Here is a 16,197-nt window from a genome sequence, read left to right as displayed (position 1 = left end):
TTGAAAATTTGACTACAATAACTCTAATGAAATTCTAAAAGAACCTGTGATCTCTATCTTGGAGTTTGACTCTGGAAAACTACACTTTCCAATAATTTGATTATGAATAGGATTGCAATTGTTATATTTACGAATTTGTTTCTGCATGAATGTGAATACACCATTTTATATTTTGATATGAACTATACATCTAATGAAGTATTTACATTTTTGTATATTAACATATAGAAAAGAAATAGGATTAAAGCTTATTAAGGGTATAAAAGTCGTTCAATATCTTAAGGGTATTTTGGTCAACCAATATTTATATTCATGCTTTTATAATACGGAAAAGTCGTTCTTTTGAAAAATAGTTATATCTTATCTTTAGGGATTATACCCTTATTTTATGGTCAATTATACGTAACTATTTTATATTCAAAATTATTTTGCAAATAATTTTTTACCCATAATCCGAATTTTTTTTTTTTCAGCCCAAACTAATACTAAATTTTTTTTTTTTTTTTTGCTGGAAAAATTATCCATATTATTTTTGCTGAAATTTTTTTTTTGGGTCGGATTGAGTTATTTTAGTGGGTAAAAAAATTATTTGAGGGTAAAAATAACCAGGATGATGCCAGTTATTCTGCAGATAATTGATCCCATAAGATAAGCAAGTATAATTCAATCTTAAGGAGATGAATGAACTATTTTTCAAACAGGGTAAAGCCCTTTTCCGTTTATAATAACTAGTCTAATGTTATTTGTCAATCATAACAAAACAAAAGTTAAATAATGTTATTTGAAATTATATATTATTTATTTTATGAATTCAGAAATACTATTTGATATCCACATAATACTTCTAATTAAGATATTGTCTTTTAGTATATATCCTTTGTACTTTTACCTATATGGAAAAACATACTGAAAAAGTGCACAAACATTCCGCTTTAGCAGGGTCCGGAGTTATGTTAGGACTAAAATAATCGAACATTAGGAATTGAGCAAGCTTATGACCATAATATATTGAAAATCATTATTAAAAAAAAAAAATTATTAGTTAAAGGGATTAATTACTTGATCTTACTTTGCTTATATTTTTTTTTAAATTAACTCCTCTAACACATTTCTATATCATTCATTTTATTTGGTGTAATTCTAAAGATTGTCTGAGATCACCATACCCAGTAAGAAGATAGGGTGGATTAGTAATACTAATAAATGAAGAATAATGCCAAGCAATTAAATTAAAAGTAGTTGCATTACAATGTTTTCTTAATTTCAGTTATTATATTTAAGTTTTTATTGAAACAAAACTCAAAGAAATAGTTGTTTTGGTTGAAATCAGTCACGTGATAATGAGTAAGATAGGAGGCCTTGTCTCTTCATAACTCAAATTAAATTACCAAAAAAATAGCTCAATTTTTTTTTTTTATAAAAAGCAAGGGAGTATGTTGGTATTGGATTCCTAGGATTTCAATTGAATTTTGAGTCCTAGTATATTACAACAAAGATTAATATTACAATATTTATCCTTTATGAAATTATCTTTTAGATAAAATTTCAATTTAAAAGGGTATAAAGGTGGTTTAATATGTGAAGGATATTTTGCTTAACCAACATTTACATTGGTGTTTTTTAAAATAATATAGATAGATAGACGTAGAAGATAGATAGATATAAATTTAGATTTTCTTCTTAATAGGCAAAAATTGACCAATGCGGTATTTCTTTTTTTGCCTAAAAATACACTGATCCTCCAAACAATTTGGGGAAAAATGAGTAGCTCAGCAACAGCACCATGGAAACAGCTTCTTCTCAATTCCATCAACTCCAATTCCCATCTTAAGCATTCCACCTACTTTCAACTTGTATGCATTAATCTATTATTCCCATTTCTATTACTTAATTTTATTTTTAAAAATTACCCAATTAAAATCTCTTTTTTCTTGTATTAGGCAACTGTTGGATACAATGGAAGACCCTCTAATCGAACTGTGGTTTTCAGGTCTGTTTTCACCCTTTAAACTCACTAAATTCAAAGATTTCTTCATTTGCATTGTGGGTATTTTATTTATTTGTTTATCTTTTTTATTTTTTTTGGTGTAGAGGGTTTCAAGATAGTACTAACAAAATTCAAATTAATACTGACTCACGAAGCAGCAAGGTATGTATACCCTTTTCTATGTTAGGGGCTGATATTTTAGAAATTGACTAATTTTTTGTTAGAAAAAAGTTAAAATGTTTGACAACCTTTTATTTTTACAAGGCATAATACATATACAGGCCCTCAAATTTGGGCTCAGCTGGCAAGTATGCCCTCCAACGTTAAGTGTGCACAAGTAAGCACCTCAACTTGTCTCTACTATGTCAGTTGAACACGCCAACTTACAAAATCATCATCTAGACACCTCCAAAATCTATGTGCCACATCAGCATTTGTGTTTACGTGTTTAACTTTATACAAGAGGAGGTGCCTACTTGTGCACACACAAAGTTGGAGGGCATACTTACCGGCTGAGGCCAAATTTGGGGGTATGTTTATGTATTACACGTTTTTACAAACTTGCAACTTTCAAGAATTCATATCATAAACTATTCAAATTCTAAAACTTTTAATATGATGGTAGTGGTGGAGCCATGATTTTCATTAAGGGGATTCAAAGTATAAAGAAGTAAATATATAAAGATGCCAAGGGAATTCAACATGTACTATATATACACGTAATAAGTAATTATGACCTTGTATATATAGCGTAATCTTTCGACAAAGGAGTTTCGGATAACCCCCTTTTCGGCTATGTTGCTCGCACCCTTCAAAAATGTCGACGGGTGCGTGTCGGATACTCCAAAAGTAGTACATTTTTGGAGAATCTGACACGGGTGTGGCAACATTTTTCGAGAGCCCGAGCAACATAGCTTTTCGGTACCTCAGTTCCGCCCATGTATGATGGTATCTCTGTCAAACTAACTTTTTCGCTATTACTTTGATATTATCTTCCACTATCATTAATTCAAAATAAAAATCAAATTAGCATTTATTTCTCCATAGTCATTCAAACAACAGAACTGTCGTATAAAATGGAACGGACGAGTATAATTGATCTTTTTTAGTTTTTTCTTTCATGTAAGTTGTTAATCTTGCTTAGAACTGATGAGAGTTAACTTGAATCAGTGCAGATTGATGATCTTAAGCGTTCTCCATTTGCGGAGGTATTTGATACTTTTTTTAATACAATATTGCTGAAAAGAATACAATATGATTCAGCTTCTTTTTCTTCTTTTTTATGGCTTCTGAATTGGGGCTTAGTGCTTAATGTGTAAATGCACAACAAAGTTGCTTCCCATCCGACTTTTTTCTAAATGTTAAGCGTTCTGTAATTAATCTGGTGTCGTTTGAACAAAATCTGGTAATGATTCAGGTGTGCTGGTATTTCACTGAAACATGGGAACAATTCAGAATTTACGGAAAGGTCGAGATGATTGATGCATCAAACTCTGATCCAAATAAACTTAAGGTAATTGCGGAACATCTTTACTATTTCATGTGCATTTTTTTTACCTATACCTGAGATAATTCACGAGTTTATTTTTGTTTTACCAGTAATATATCCAGGACTTGCAATCAGCCCCACTTTTAGAGCCAAATGCCTTGAATCTAGAATTAAGCCTCACTCTCTTATTTTAAGATGTGTTAAAAGCTCCAATTGGAAAGCAACAAATGTATTCAGAAATTTGAAGTATTTAGCACTTTGCTATGTTTCAATTACCATGCATTTCTGATTGTACTAAGAGCTTTCTTTGCAAATATTTCATAGTGGAGTAGTGTTGGCGCTTTCAACAAAATTATGTTGTTTTCATACTTTGCTCTAGATATCCTTGGATTATGGACAACTCATATGTTCAGTTTTTGTATTTAATTCCGTTGTTTATTTCAAACATAAAAGTATACAGCAACAACATATCCAATGTGATCCCACAAGTGGGATCTAGGAAAGGTGGGGTGTACACAAACCTTACACCTACCTTTGCTGGGTAGAGAGGTTGTACGCGATAGACCCTCGGCTCAAGATAAGCGTTTCTCAAAACAGGTTTGATAGATATACGAGTAAAAAGCTATGAAGAAAATATCAAAGAAAAGAAAAGTAACAACATTAGTAATAAAATTGAAGAATAAGTGATAGATTAATAATAGTAATATTGATAAGGATTTCAAACAGAAAAGTATAATCTGCCATAATTGGGGACAAGATGGCACAAAAAGCTACGTGACCGGTTCAGAACATTTCGAAAGTTATCAACATTACGTAGTGCTTCAAATGACATTAGTTTCATAACTGGTCATTTGATGAGATGCCTTGTATATGCATGATATTGATATTTATAAAGCAGAGGTCTCACAAATGTGGTGTTGATCTCTGTAAAATAGAGATCTAGTTCATCACCTTGATGCAGTAATTGAAGGGCTTTTTTCATTTTTGACCCATCGGACGAAATTAATGACGGGCGCTAGCTATATAAAACCTATACATTGATTATGTATATTATATTTATATTTATACGCAATATACAAAACCTATACATTTGCTGGCTATTATTCTTTTGAACGGTAAAAAATTGTAATTATCCCGTAATTATTAAACTTACTGCCTTAATTTTTTTGCTTGGTAAATAATATATTTTCTGCTTTGTATTCTGATGGTAACAATTCAGCAAAGAGAGGCAGCTTGGTTTGCTGGTTCTGTGAGATCAAGACTACAGTATGTGGGGCCTACTCCAGGGATTATTTCTCTAAATGAACAACCATCGCACGATTCATTGGATCCTTCTGCTGGTCCAGTTGATGCATTCTGCCTTCTACTTCTGGACCCTGACCAGGTCTGAGTTTTCCCTGGTCATGTAACTCTCACAAAGGAATAATTGTACATCTGTAACTTTTCAGTATTTGTGTTACTTACAGGTTGATTATCTGAACTTGAAGAGTAATGAGAGGCTGCTATTTTCGACTGGACGAAGTGACAATGGTGAGAAATTCTGGGTACAATATAAAGTCAACCCATGATATGAGATTTGTCATCTCACAGATTATCCCATCAGGCTATTGGTATACCGTAATGAATCATTTTAGTATTATTGAGATGATTCTGAAAGGAACATTGTTCTCTTTGACTGAATAAACTAAAATACAGTGTTTCATACGTAATATGATCTACCATTACATTATAGAAATTTGATGTCAGAATTATGAGAGACAGGAAAACTCTATATATGTCAAATTAGTGATGGTTTTGCATACCTGGCTACCAAAGACCTCGGCTATGATGATCTGTTTTTTTGACCACGATATTGCTTTTGAGACCCCTCACAAAGTAGGTCAACCTTCCCTGCGATGCTTCTTGTTAGGATGAGTATTTCAAGGTATTCTAACGACTACAGAGGCTGAAAAAGGGCTCTGACTTTGTTTAATGAGATTGTGGAATACTTATTTGAGCAAAAAACGTCCCCAAGGAAGGGCATGCTAGATAATTATCCCTCTTTGTAAAAGTGAAGGGCCTATTTATATTACTCCCTCCGTTTCAATTTGTTTGTCTTACATTCCTTTTTAGGCTGTCTCAAAAAGAATGCCACTTTTTATATCTAGTTACTCTCTACAGCAAACATCCTACATGGCATATTTAAGACAATGAGATTCAAAGGGCATTTTGGTACATTACACATATCTTTAGTTTAAGATCACAAGAAAGTCTTCTTTATTTTGTTAAACTTTGTGCCAAGTCAAACTAAGACAGGCAAATTGAAGCGGAGGGAGTAATTTTTGGTTAGTTATCTGCCAAGACAATGTCATATTGAGAGTTAGTTGTACTAGCCTTGCAAGTTATGGAGTCAATCAAGTTTATAGACACTTTTTTATCCTTGTACTCGGGGGTTTTCGTTGAGTTGTTAGATTATGATCTATAACTATTTCTATTGTAGATTAAAAATGGATTTGTTAGATTTCACAGTTCCTGATGAAAGAAATCAGCTGAATTTGAAGCACATGCGTGCTAAGGTACCTCTACCTAACCTCTAATGCTTCAGTTTCTGTTTGTGGTCCCTGGTATTCTTTGTCACTTGCTGGAAGCCATCCATCATTCAGAACATTTTATTCAGAGAATACTGGTAGCTTTCAAATTTCTCCAATGGGATCCCTTCTTTTCTATCTTGTAAGTTGTGATTTATAAGTCTGTTGCCAAAGTTTATGGTAGAAATGTTGTCACAATATGAATGATCAAACGCTTGTGCTAAGCACTTGCCAGTTGTACTTGAAGGAAATGTCAAAGCTGAGTTTTTAAGGCAATTAGTTGGCTATCTGCCACCTAAAGGCATGTTTGTAGTTACCGGTTTTTGTTCTTAGTAAGCTTAGAAGAGAAAATGGGACTACCAGCCAGCTTCTCGGTTCTCATACTTATCATTTGGCTTTTTATTAGACTTCTTATTAATGATCAATCAATTTCCATTTTCCTGTGTCCAAAACTCTACCTACCTGCATGTGTCTATATGCCGCGTAAAGACAGCTTTGTCATGATGCAAAAGACAAACGGATGAACAGGAAAGACAAGTTCCTATTCCATTACACGAACTTATAAATGTCAACAAATGCCAATTCTTTCTGAAAAACAGTGTGTATATGCTATTGCACCCTTGGTGAGTCAAAGAATCTCCAATTGGAAACATATAAATTTTCCAGGTTGTTGTCAACCTCCACCCTAATAAACACGCATATATTATCTAGCATCTGGGCAAGTCTGCTGGAGGAGGAGGAAGTCTTTCTAATGGCCCTTCCCCATTCTTCACAATGAACACCACTGATAAGCCCCACGATAAATGTATCTCCAAATGACAGTGCATAAACCATACCCCTATACATAAAAATGATCCATCCATGAGTTTTATACAAGACTGTAATAATTAAGAGATGAGTTTTTGTTGAGATAGTTACAGTCCAATGCCTTTCGGTGATCTAATTTACAAAATAGCCAGCAAATGTATAGGTTTTGTATGTTAAGTAGGTTTTGTATATATAATCAATGTATATGTTTTGTATATTTTGGACGACAAGCCAAAAATGAAAAAAGCCCAAAAATTAGTTTCTAATTTATTACCTGGATTGTCAGCAACAAATCGAATGGCAGCCCATCCACCTACTGGAACTCCAATTGTGTTCATGTATGGTGGGTCCACCAGATTGAAGTCGGCTGTATCAGGATCATAGTTTCCGGTACCATAACCCACAACATAAAAGCTGTAGCCATGAAGATGAATAGGATGGTTCTCCGTGGACACTGTGCTGGTGTCCTGTAGGATCAGTTGAACCCTAGTCCCATAGTCGAGGACATAGGTCCTCGTTCCATTCAGAGAATTTGTGTCGTTAGGAGGATTATTAGGTGCCCCATTTGCAAAATCATAGAACTTCAGGGGTACCCCAGGAAAATCTTCAGTGAAGTAACCATTGATATTCTTGTAGTAAGCTTCCAAAATTGAGATGTTAGGGTTACTAAAGCTGATGTTATTCATGGAAGCAGCCATGACTCCACCCCCTTTAGCTTTGCAATCTTTTTGGGGATTCTTGGACCGGCATTTTTGCACGTTTAGTCCAATTGTAACAAATAGGTTTCTGTCAATATCTTTAGGAACGGCGACAGGATGAAGACTCTTAATCCCGTCCATGACTGTCTTAACGGCAAGATTATCGTCAAAACGCGGTAAAGCTGCAGGTAAACTTAAGTCATTTGCTGTGGCGCCAAAATACTGGAAGTAAGCTATTGATGTTATATTTTGAAATGAGACATTCTTAGCAGATTGGTAAGGTCCCATGGCCATTGAATATCTTGCTATGGGTTTATCTGCTGTGACTAGGACGTTTAGGGTTTGACCCGGCCCGAGCATGACTCGGTCCGTGGTCAATGGCTTTGTGTACTCTCCATCAACTTCAACAATTGTCAATTTGTGATTTGCAATGGCAAAGAAATGCTCCTGGTTCAAAGCTGCATTGATTAACCTTAACAAGTATGTTTTCCCAGGAACCACGTCTAGTTTATAAATATCTGAAACAAATCATTACACTTTTTAGCTAACAGAAACAGTACAAAGTACTCCTTTTGGCCCAATTTATGTGACACAATTTCCTTTTACGTTTTGTCCAAAAAAGAATGATACTTTTTATATTTAGAAATAATTTAACTTAAAGCTTCTCTGTATACCCTTGTGAGATAATTTATAGCCACAAAATATCTATGGCTTGTTTTAAGTCCATAAATTTTACTTTCTTTCTTGAATTATGTGTCAAGTCAAAGTGCGTCACATAGATTGAGACGGAAGGAGTAACAAATATGACAGAGTAATGATGCAACTTCTGTCATTTTCCCCGTTGAGTTAAAAGATGGAAGTAAAAGTTGAGTAATGAATGTAGAAGATTACCATTAGCAGAGCAATTATAATTAGGGCCGGGTTGGCCATTGATGGTAAAAGCATCCGCCGGTGGTGGAGCTCCGCCACTAGCTAATACTGCCTGCTCAATTTGCACCATGTCTTTCATCCAATATTCCCCTGTATATTCCCAAGTTTGAGAATAGCAAAAATACTTTTAGAAATCAGTGTATATAAGTTAATCTTTTAAGAAACTCTGTGAAAATAAGATTGTTTTCAGATTAGTGATTGAAAAAATAACATTCATATTCTTAAAAAATTGTGTAAGTTATATCCATTGACAGTATAAAATGTACCTAATATAACGATATGCTCTTCATAGGGGAACTTGAAAGGGTAAGGGACACCCTTCTTAGTGTAAACAACAATGGCACCATAAAGAGTGGCTCGAAGCCATGAAACATGAGCATGCCAGAAAAATGTGCCCTTTTGTTGTTGCAGAGTGAACTCGTACGTGAAGTTTTGCCCAGTTTGCATGGGGCATTGTGTTATGTAGGAAGGACCATCGGACCAACACGATAGCCTCTGCCGGATGCCATGCCTGATGATATGTTGGAAGCTCAGGTAAGCTTGATTTTCCATAATGTGAAAAAGAGATGAGAAATAGAAATGGAGTTTTTTAGTACTAGTTACCAGTGGATTGTAATATTGTATGGGGATTCGTTGGTAACTCTGATGATAACTTTATCATCTTCTTGAGCATAAACAACTGGACCTGGATACATTCCATTGATGGTTGGAATGTCTCTGGTGTTACATAGTTTAGTGATTCTAGTAGTTTGCACCTGGAAAAAGAAAAAAAAAAAGAAAAAAAAAGTGAAGTACCATTTTGATAAAAATACCACTTGGCTAATAAAAAAAATGCCAAAAAAAACCTTGAAATCATAGAATATTGTTGATCTGCCTCCTTGCCGTTGTGATGTGAAACCCACAACATAGTTGCTATGGTTATTGAAGAGAAACAAGTATAATAAGAAGTAAATAAACAAAGCAGTGATCAAGTTTGTCATGTTGAGAGTTGGACAATAAAAGGAGATGATATGCTATAATACAAGGCTTGAATATATACAAGGAAGAGAAAGAAAAGATATTTTCTAGATGTTTATATTTGGTATCTACCATGATTCCTCTCACATGGTTTTGTAATAATAAGTTGTTGGGGACGTCCTTATTCATATTATGCTCAGTGGTGAGCAAGAGTTTTGGTTTCTTTCTTCTTTGTTCTTTCTTGCTTTTGTTTAATCAAGTATAGCTAGCTCATTATAGTCTCTGAACGTACAGCCTTTAATTTTTCTTTTCTACTATAAATTATGAACCTGTTTTAAGTTCTTATATATACATTGACAGTATAAACAATACTTACACAATTATGTCAACTGTTAGGTAGACATCTTATTAATCTTTAGGATAAATTTTAGTAGTTGATAACCTGATGAAAATGGTAACTAACATGTTATAAATGGTGTTAATGCACTGATAAAAATTAAAATGTAACATGTTAGTACATAAAAGTGAGTTAATCGATTATGAATGAGTACCGTATATTTTGACTGAGAAACGGACTATGCGTGCATTGTAAACCTGCTCTTTTGAGTAGGCTCAAATGCAGCATACTTCATACGTACACACTTTACTTGCATGCATAGTTTGCATGACATGGAGGTTGATAAATTAATATTACTTGCATATTAGAAGCAATGGAAGAAATGACATACGCATTACAACTGAAAGTTGAATTGGTAGCTGATTTGAATAATATTCAAGTTTAAGAAAATTATGTGGAATATTAGGCGTTACCTACAATAATCATTGATATGTTCTAATAAAGAAAGCGTGACACATAAATTAGGACAAATAGTTATATTTGTGGTATAGCATAAATGCCAATTGAATAGAAACCATATATAAACTGATCCAGGGATTGTGTATCTTTTGTTTTATTCCCTTCGTTCCAGGAAAATGACTACTACTATCTAGGGATGGCAGTGGGGCGGGGCGGGGCGGGTTAAGGCTTAACTTGAAAACACTCAACCAGCCCTGCCCTGCAAAGAGGCGGACTCAAATGGGTGTGCACTCCCACCCTTTGAAAAAAATTATGTATATATATGTGTATATATCTTGACAAATTAGTATTTATTTAATTGTGCCCTCTAACAAATGAAATTGTCTTTGGGGCACGTTGGTTGCAACTGTTGCTTCCTTTACATGTCACCCCGGATCGAACCCAAATGTCACTTTTAATTATTTTTTTGAACCTATTTTTAGGAAAACAATAAGCCTTAAATGAGCTCATCCACATTTGAACCTGCACTGTCACCCCATGTTGCACAACCTTAGCCACTGAGCTATCTCTTTCATTTGCTTCACCGTATTAAATTTTATTTATTACACATATTTGATCTATATACTTGTATTTTCTCCACTGTTACGCTATGAATGACCGGTCTGATACGGTATTATCTCTCAGTCGTCATTAAATTTTTTGTTGGAGTTTATGTCAAGATAATGGTGCCCCCGCAGTTTTAAAATCCTGGATCCGTCTCTGGTCTAGAGTTTTTCTGTGATTCCAACTCACTCCGCCCCACCTATTGTCATTCCTAATTTCCTACTACTATCAATTTTGGTGTAAATGACTAGTTTCTTCTCTTTGGCTGTGATAAAACAATGTGATTTTGTGCATCTTTACGTGGTTTATGAATATATGTGTATTATCCTTTAAGAGAATTAAGAAAGACGTCAAATTCACACCATAAGTTAAACTGTCATAGTCTAAACCCCTGAATTCTTTTTGGGGCCAGAGGGGATCAGTGGCAGAGCCACCCTCACCTGGCATTCCTTTGTTGAAAAAGTACATAATGTAGATAGGCAAATATTCTTTTTAAGTATATATACTATATGTTGAATCTTCTTGTCTTCTTCATGTTTCACATTTTTATATTTAACTTCTCTTACTGAAAATTCTGACTCCGCCACACGTGAAAATATTAGCTATTTACAATGGAATGGGCAACAAGTTGAACTAGGACAAAAAGACCTATACCAAGTAAATTTCGTACGTAAAGCTAGACAAATAGAGCTCTATATGTGATCATGCCTTGGCCCACATTTGATCATATTGTATGAATTCCAATGTATTCTTTTGATGGATAGTAGTAGGGCCGCGAAGTCCAGGGCAGATGTAAAATGTTACTTGTGAATTCATCCGAATTCAGTAGCTTTGACTCAGACATTATATGCGTCAGAAAATTTAGTAAATAAGTATAAATAGTTAATTTCAAACTCAAAATCAAATGAGCTGTGATAAAATTCCAAGCCCGAATTAATAAAATTAAAATCCTGAATCTTCCTCGGGCAGAGTGGGGTTGTGTGTGTGGTTGAGAGGTTTAAAGATGGAATTTGGCAACACGTGAGATGACAAGATGATGAAGGAAACTAAAAGAAGTCAAATTAAGCAAAGAAGAATGGTGCATGGGATTGCATAGGCCCCTGTTTAAAGGCGACCAAAAGGAAAAAGATTTGATTGTTTGGCCTTTTATAGACATTTTTTGTCACTCAAAATCATAAGCAATTTGTGCACGCCTTCTTAACCCTGCCACTCTTGAGGGCCCTAAATCATCTCGACAGCTATGTTTTCCCACATCTTCCTAATGTTTTATTACTCGATCTCTTTTTCATTTAAAGTAAGTAGTCAGACAATTGCATTTCCTCTTTTATTTCTTCTATTTTCTTACAGGGAAATTCATTAAAACCTATGAGGAAAATAATTGTAGAAATAAATAGCATCAGATCGCCAGTTTTAGATACGTTATTTAAATGATAGTTTTTAATTTTTATAATGTATTTAAGATTTAGCTAGAGAGGCAAACTTGAGACCTCTTTTTATTGACGCTGCTTTTTGTTCTTGTTCAAACCTTCAGGTACGAAGTCTTTGTACTGCCAAAGCCTAAACTCCCCCGAAGGTCTGAAGTTTGAACTGCATTCAAAAGTCAGACCTTTGATTTTGACCGATGTTTGAAGTTTGCTCCAATACGACTAAATATATTACTCCTAAATCTTATAAATTTCGACTATTTTTTCAATAGTAGTCCTAAAAGCGGCTATTTGTCCACTTCACTCGAAATAATTCCCAAGTATTGGCAAGCCCTATCACGTATTGTCAACTACACACTTGGGCTGCACGAAATTACACCCAATGACTTTGGAGGTGGGAGGTCTTGATCTTTTGACCCCCGCTTGTCCCATGAACAAACCTTTAAGGTCAAAAGTCAAAAGTCAAAAGTTTTAGCCATCATGACCAAGCAGAGTAAAAAATTCAGAATCTCCCACCTCCAAGGCTATTCATGTAAATCACCAACAGTTGGCGTGACAGTGTCCACGTCATACAAATTAACTTAAAAGATCACAACCTATTAACTTAATTAATCTCTCTGTTTAAACATTGGTTCTCTTACAATTCGTGCTTGATAAGATGAAAAGAGTCAACAAATAATAATATAGAAGATGTTATGAACCTCATGCATCAGGCTTAAGGAAGAATTTAGGCTATGAATGGTAACAACAACAACATACCCAGTGAAACCTCACAGTGTGGGGTCTGGGAGGGTAAAATATACGCAGACCTTACCCCCATCTCGGAAAATAATCCTAAAATCCGTTTGAATGTTAGTGATACTCCAAAATATGGGGATGAATCCCAGTTCATTTTTTGCGCAGATTGTCCTTCATATGGACTAGTCTTTAAATTTTTACCCCTCAAATCGTTGGTCTTTAATTTTTGTCCCTACTTCTCATTTAATGAAAACTTGTGGGCCAAAGTACCTTTATTCGCTGGTCTATGAAATCAGAAATTCTGGGTTTGAACCCCAGCAGAGTAAAAAAGAAAATTCGCAAGGCGAGTTCTTCATAGAAATTATGCCTATTCGGGGTAATGTTATGCCTTAAGGCATAGTTCTGTAGTATGATCCTACAGAGCTACACCGGACAAGGTAGTAGTATACTATAGAACTATGTCGGACAAGGCATAATTTCAATGTAGTTACATATAAACTATGTCTTTTGTAGGATAACTTAATTTCTACAGAACTATGTCGGATAAGACATAGTTTCCATGCCATAGGTCTGTAGAAATTACATAGTTCTGTAGGATAACTTAATTTCTACAGAACTATGCCGGAAGACATACTTTACATAGAAATTATGCTTTGTGGCATAGTTCTGTAGGATAGCTTAATTTCTACAGAACTATACCGGACAAGGCATACTTTCTATGTAACTTTGCCCGAATAGACATAGTTTTTTATGAAACCTTGTCTTGAGATTTTTTTTTACTCTGCTGGAATTCGAACCCAGAATGTCAGAGATATTTTCGGCTACTTTTTAATTACTTAAAGTGCCAAAAAGCAAAAATTAAAGACCAACGATTTCAGGGGCAAAAATTAAAGACCACCCCAAGATAGGGGCAATCGTGTGGATTGCCCATCGCGGTTTTGTTCATTTCTTGCGGGCTCCTGGTCATCAAGAAACAACAAGTCATTGTTCGTTCTTCCACGGAAGCTTAATATTGACTCGTTGTTCGATGTGCAATCTCTTTCACGATCTTGCTCATTCTTCACACACTGAACGTGTTCTGTTCATGCATGTGTGCCTATACTGTCTTCCACTCAAGGATGAAACATACCGAGCTTAACTATCATTTTGTGTGCTCAAAGATTCAAGACAAGACTCTTCGTGTTGAGGTGTGTAATTATTGTGAAAATTATTTTTGATAATGTGTGGCGTTGAGACTGAGTCTAGGATCTCTATCGGATCTGATACCATATTGAAGTGTATGACTATATCAGCTAAAAGCTTAAATTGTTTGGGTGAATACTTTTATTTATTTAATTATTTAATTATACCTTCGACAATGTGTATACTTGGTATTACGGAAATCAATTTTAGAAAAAGATTTTTAAAAGCTAATGTTTATTAAATATCGACAATAATGTTAGCAAATCAATAGAGCTCTGGTGACGTTGTGTATCCAATTGTAATAATGATGTCTAAGTGTTGGTTGGAAATGTGATATTAAGTAATGAGTTACGATAATTGGGAAGGAAAATATCTTCAGCCCAGAAATGGAAAAAGTCATTTTACCCATTTGGTCAAAAACATTAGTAATGTTGATGTTAACTGATCAATAACAAAGGTAGTAAAAGTGGAAGCTTGGCAAGGTCAGTGACTTAGCTTTCCATAGCATTTTGTCATGGATTTTTTTATATTTACGGCTTTAAATTGCTTGTTCTTGTGTCGAGGGTCTACCGGAAACAACCTCTCTACCTCTCAAGATAGGGATAAGGTCTACGTACATTCTACCCTCCTCAGACTCCATTTTGTGGGATTTCACTGGTTAAGTTGTTGTTGTTGGTAAAGTCAGTGATTTAATTACAAGTTCAATATGCAATTGCAAGCTTTAGGATTCTGCTGCATATCAGCATGTAGTCATTGAAGTCGGGGGCGGATCCACCCTTTAGGGTGGGGGTGGCATGGCACCACGTAGATTGGTAAATTTTTGATATACCTATGTTGCAATTTGCTTAAATTAGATTAAATATTTGATCCTGCCACCTTCAGTTGCAAATTAGACAAAGGTGTCATGATTGGTAGACACAAGTTTGAATCTATCTTGAAAATTTTCCGACTCCCGTTTCTCTTTGTGCTTTTTAGTTCATTTATACCAGTCATTTCCCTTTTCGGCTCTCCCAATTTTCTATTTTTCTTTTTATTATTTATATTGTCTTTCCTCTATTCTATTATTTTATCTGTGATCTCTAGCGAGAACACACAAAATAAAAACTTCAAAATCCCTTAAATTAAGCATTTCTCTTAATCTCAAATCTGTGAGTATTTAAATCAAAAAACTTAGGTCTCAACGAGAATTTTGGATTGAGATCAAAAGTCAATCTTTTTATAATTTCTTTTGTTGATTACTCCCTCCGTCCATGTTTACTTGTCTATATTTGACTTACGACACTCTTAATAAGCAATAAATAAAATGAGAAATGAATTTGAGTACTTAATAATAAGGAAAAAGTAGGTATAAAATGGTAAATTATGTCTTGGGTTTTCAAACTATACAACTTACATGTAAAAGTAGACATCTATTTTAGTATAGTGGATAAATAAAAATGGACGGAGGGAGTGCACTATAAAAATTCGTGCTTTTCTATAATTGTTAAATTCAATTTAAATCACTTTACTACTTAAAATGTGATGGAAATTTCGTAAGCATTGCTTAGACAAAACATGAAATTTATGATTTATTTTTGATAACTTCTAGTTATCTAGTTCTACATTTACTTATGGGGTACAATTTACCTATTGAAGAGTTTTTCTGTTACTTTTCTTATTTTGATTGTGCAAGTTTATTTTTTAATATACATAAAAGATGTAAGTTCCTTGGTGAAAATGATGATTTTACTTATGTTGTTAATGGGAGTGGTTCCTTGTTTAAGATGCTAATAATGTTAGTTTCTTGATTTTTGACATGTAATTTTCATATTTACAAATAAAAAATGGCCTATTAAGTTGACCTGAATAAACTCAAATGAGATAGGCCCGACCAAAATACACGTTCCTAACAAGATGTACATTGAAGAAAATTGTGACACCAACCACCTTCAAATCCTAGATCAGCCTCTGATTAAAGTGCAAAATAACACATCTAATTTGTACTGCAAGCATAAATCATCACCAGAACAAGCACTTTTA

General features: G+C 34.4%; 2 protein-coding genes and 1 long non-coding RNA gene across 8 annotated transcripts; 2 read left to right on the top strand and 1 right to left on the bottom strand.

Annotated features, from left to right (window-relative positions):
* Positions 1 to 1,716: 1,716 nt before the first annotated feature.
* On the top strand, positions 1,717 to 12,478 carry LOC132068611 (pyridoxine/pyridoxamine 5'-phosphate oxidase 2). Of its 6 annotated transcripts, none has more exons than XM_059462251.1 (9): positions 1,717 to 1,853; positions 1,941 to 1,990; positions 2,092 to 2,149; positions 3,163 to 3,195; positions 3,405 to 3,500; positions 4,696 to 4,860; positions 4,943 to 5,006; positions 5,985 to 6,031; positions 8,771 to 8,897. In XM_059462251.1, the coding sequence occupies exons 1-9, from the start codon at positions 1,761 to 1,763 to the stop codon at positions 8,786 to 8,788; spliced, it is 624 nt and encodes a 207-aa protein (XP_059318234.1). In that variant the 5' UTR covers positions 1,717 to 1,760; the 3' UTR covers positions 8,789 to 8,897. The 6 variants fall into 6 exon arrangements, with proteins under 6 accessions (XP_059318234.1, XP_059318232.1, XP_059318230.1 ...); XM_059462249.1 differs by having other exon boundaries at positions 5,976 to 6,031; XM_059462247.1 differs by lacking the exons at positions 5,985 to 6,031; positions 8,771 to 8,897 and adding an exon at positions 12,366 to 12,478.
* LOC132068610 (laccase-6) lies at positions 6,751 to 9,458 on the bottom strand. The gene is made up of 6 exons (XM_059462246.1): positions 9,324 to 9,458; positions 9,082 to 9,233; positions 8,745 to 8,989; positions 8,440 to 8,568; positions 7,125 to 8,066; positions 6,751 to 6,881 (listed from the first exon to the last, which is right to left on the bottom strand). The coding sequence occupies exons 1-6, from the start codon at positions 9,456 to 9,458 to the stop codon at positions 6,751 to 6,753; spliced, it is 1,734 nt and encodes a 577-aa protein (XP_059318229.1).
* On the top strand, positions 7,615 to 8,569 carry LOC132068613 (uncharacterized). Its single transcript, XR_009417451.1, has 2 exons — positions 7,615 to 7,736; positions 7,821 to 8,569. It is a non-coding gene; the product is annotated as an uncharacterized LOC132068613 (long non-coding RNA).
* Positions 12,479 to 16,197: the final 3,719 nt, after the last annotated feature.

Source organism: Lycium ferocissimum, chromosome 8 (assembly GCF_029784015.1).
Source record: "Lycium ferocissimum isolate CSIRO_LF1 chromosome 8, AGI_CSIRO_Lferr_CH_V1, whole genome shotgun sequence".
Taxonomy (NCBI): Eukaryota; Viridiplantae; Streptophyta; class Magnoliopsida; order Solanales; family Solanaceae; genus Lycium; species Lycium ferocissimum.
The sequence above is the reverse complement of the archived record's forward strand: the minus strand, read 5'-3'. Positions and strand labels throughout refer to the sequence as shown.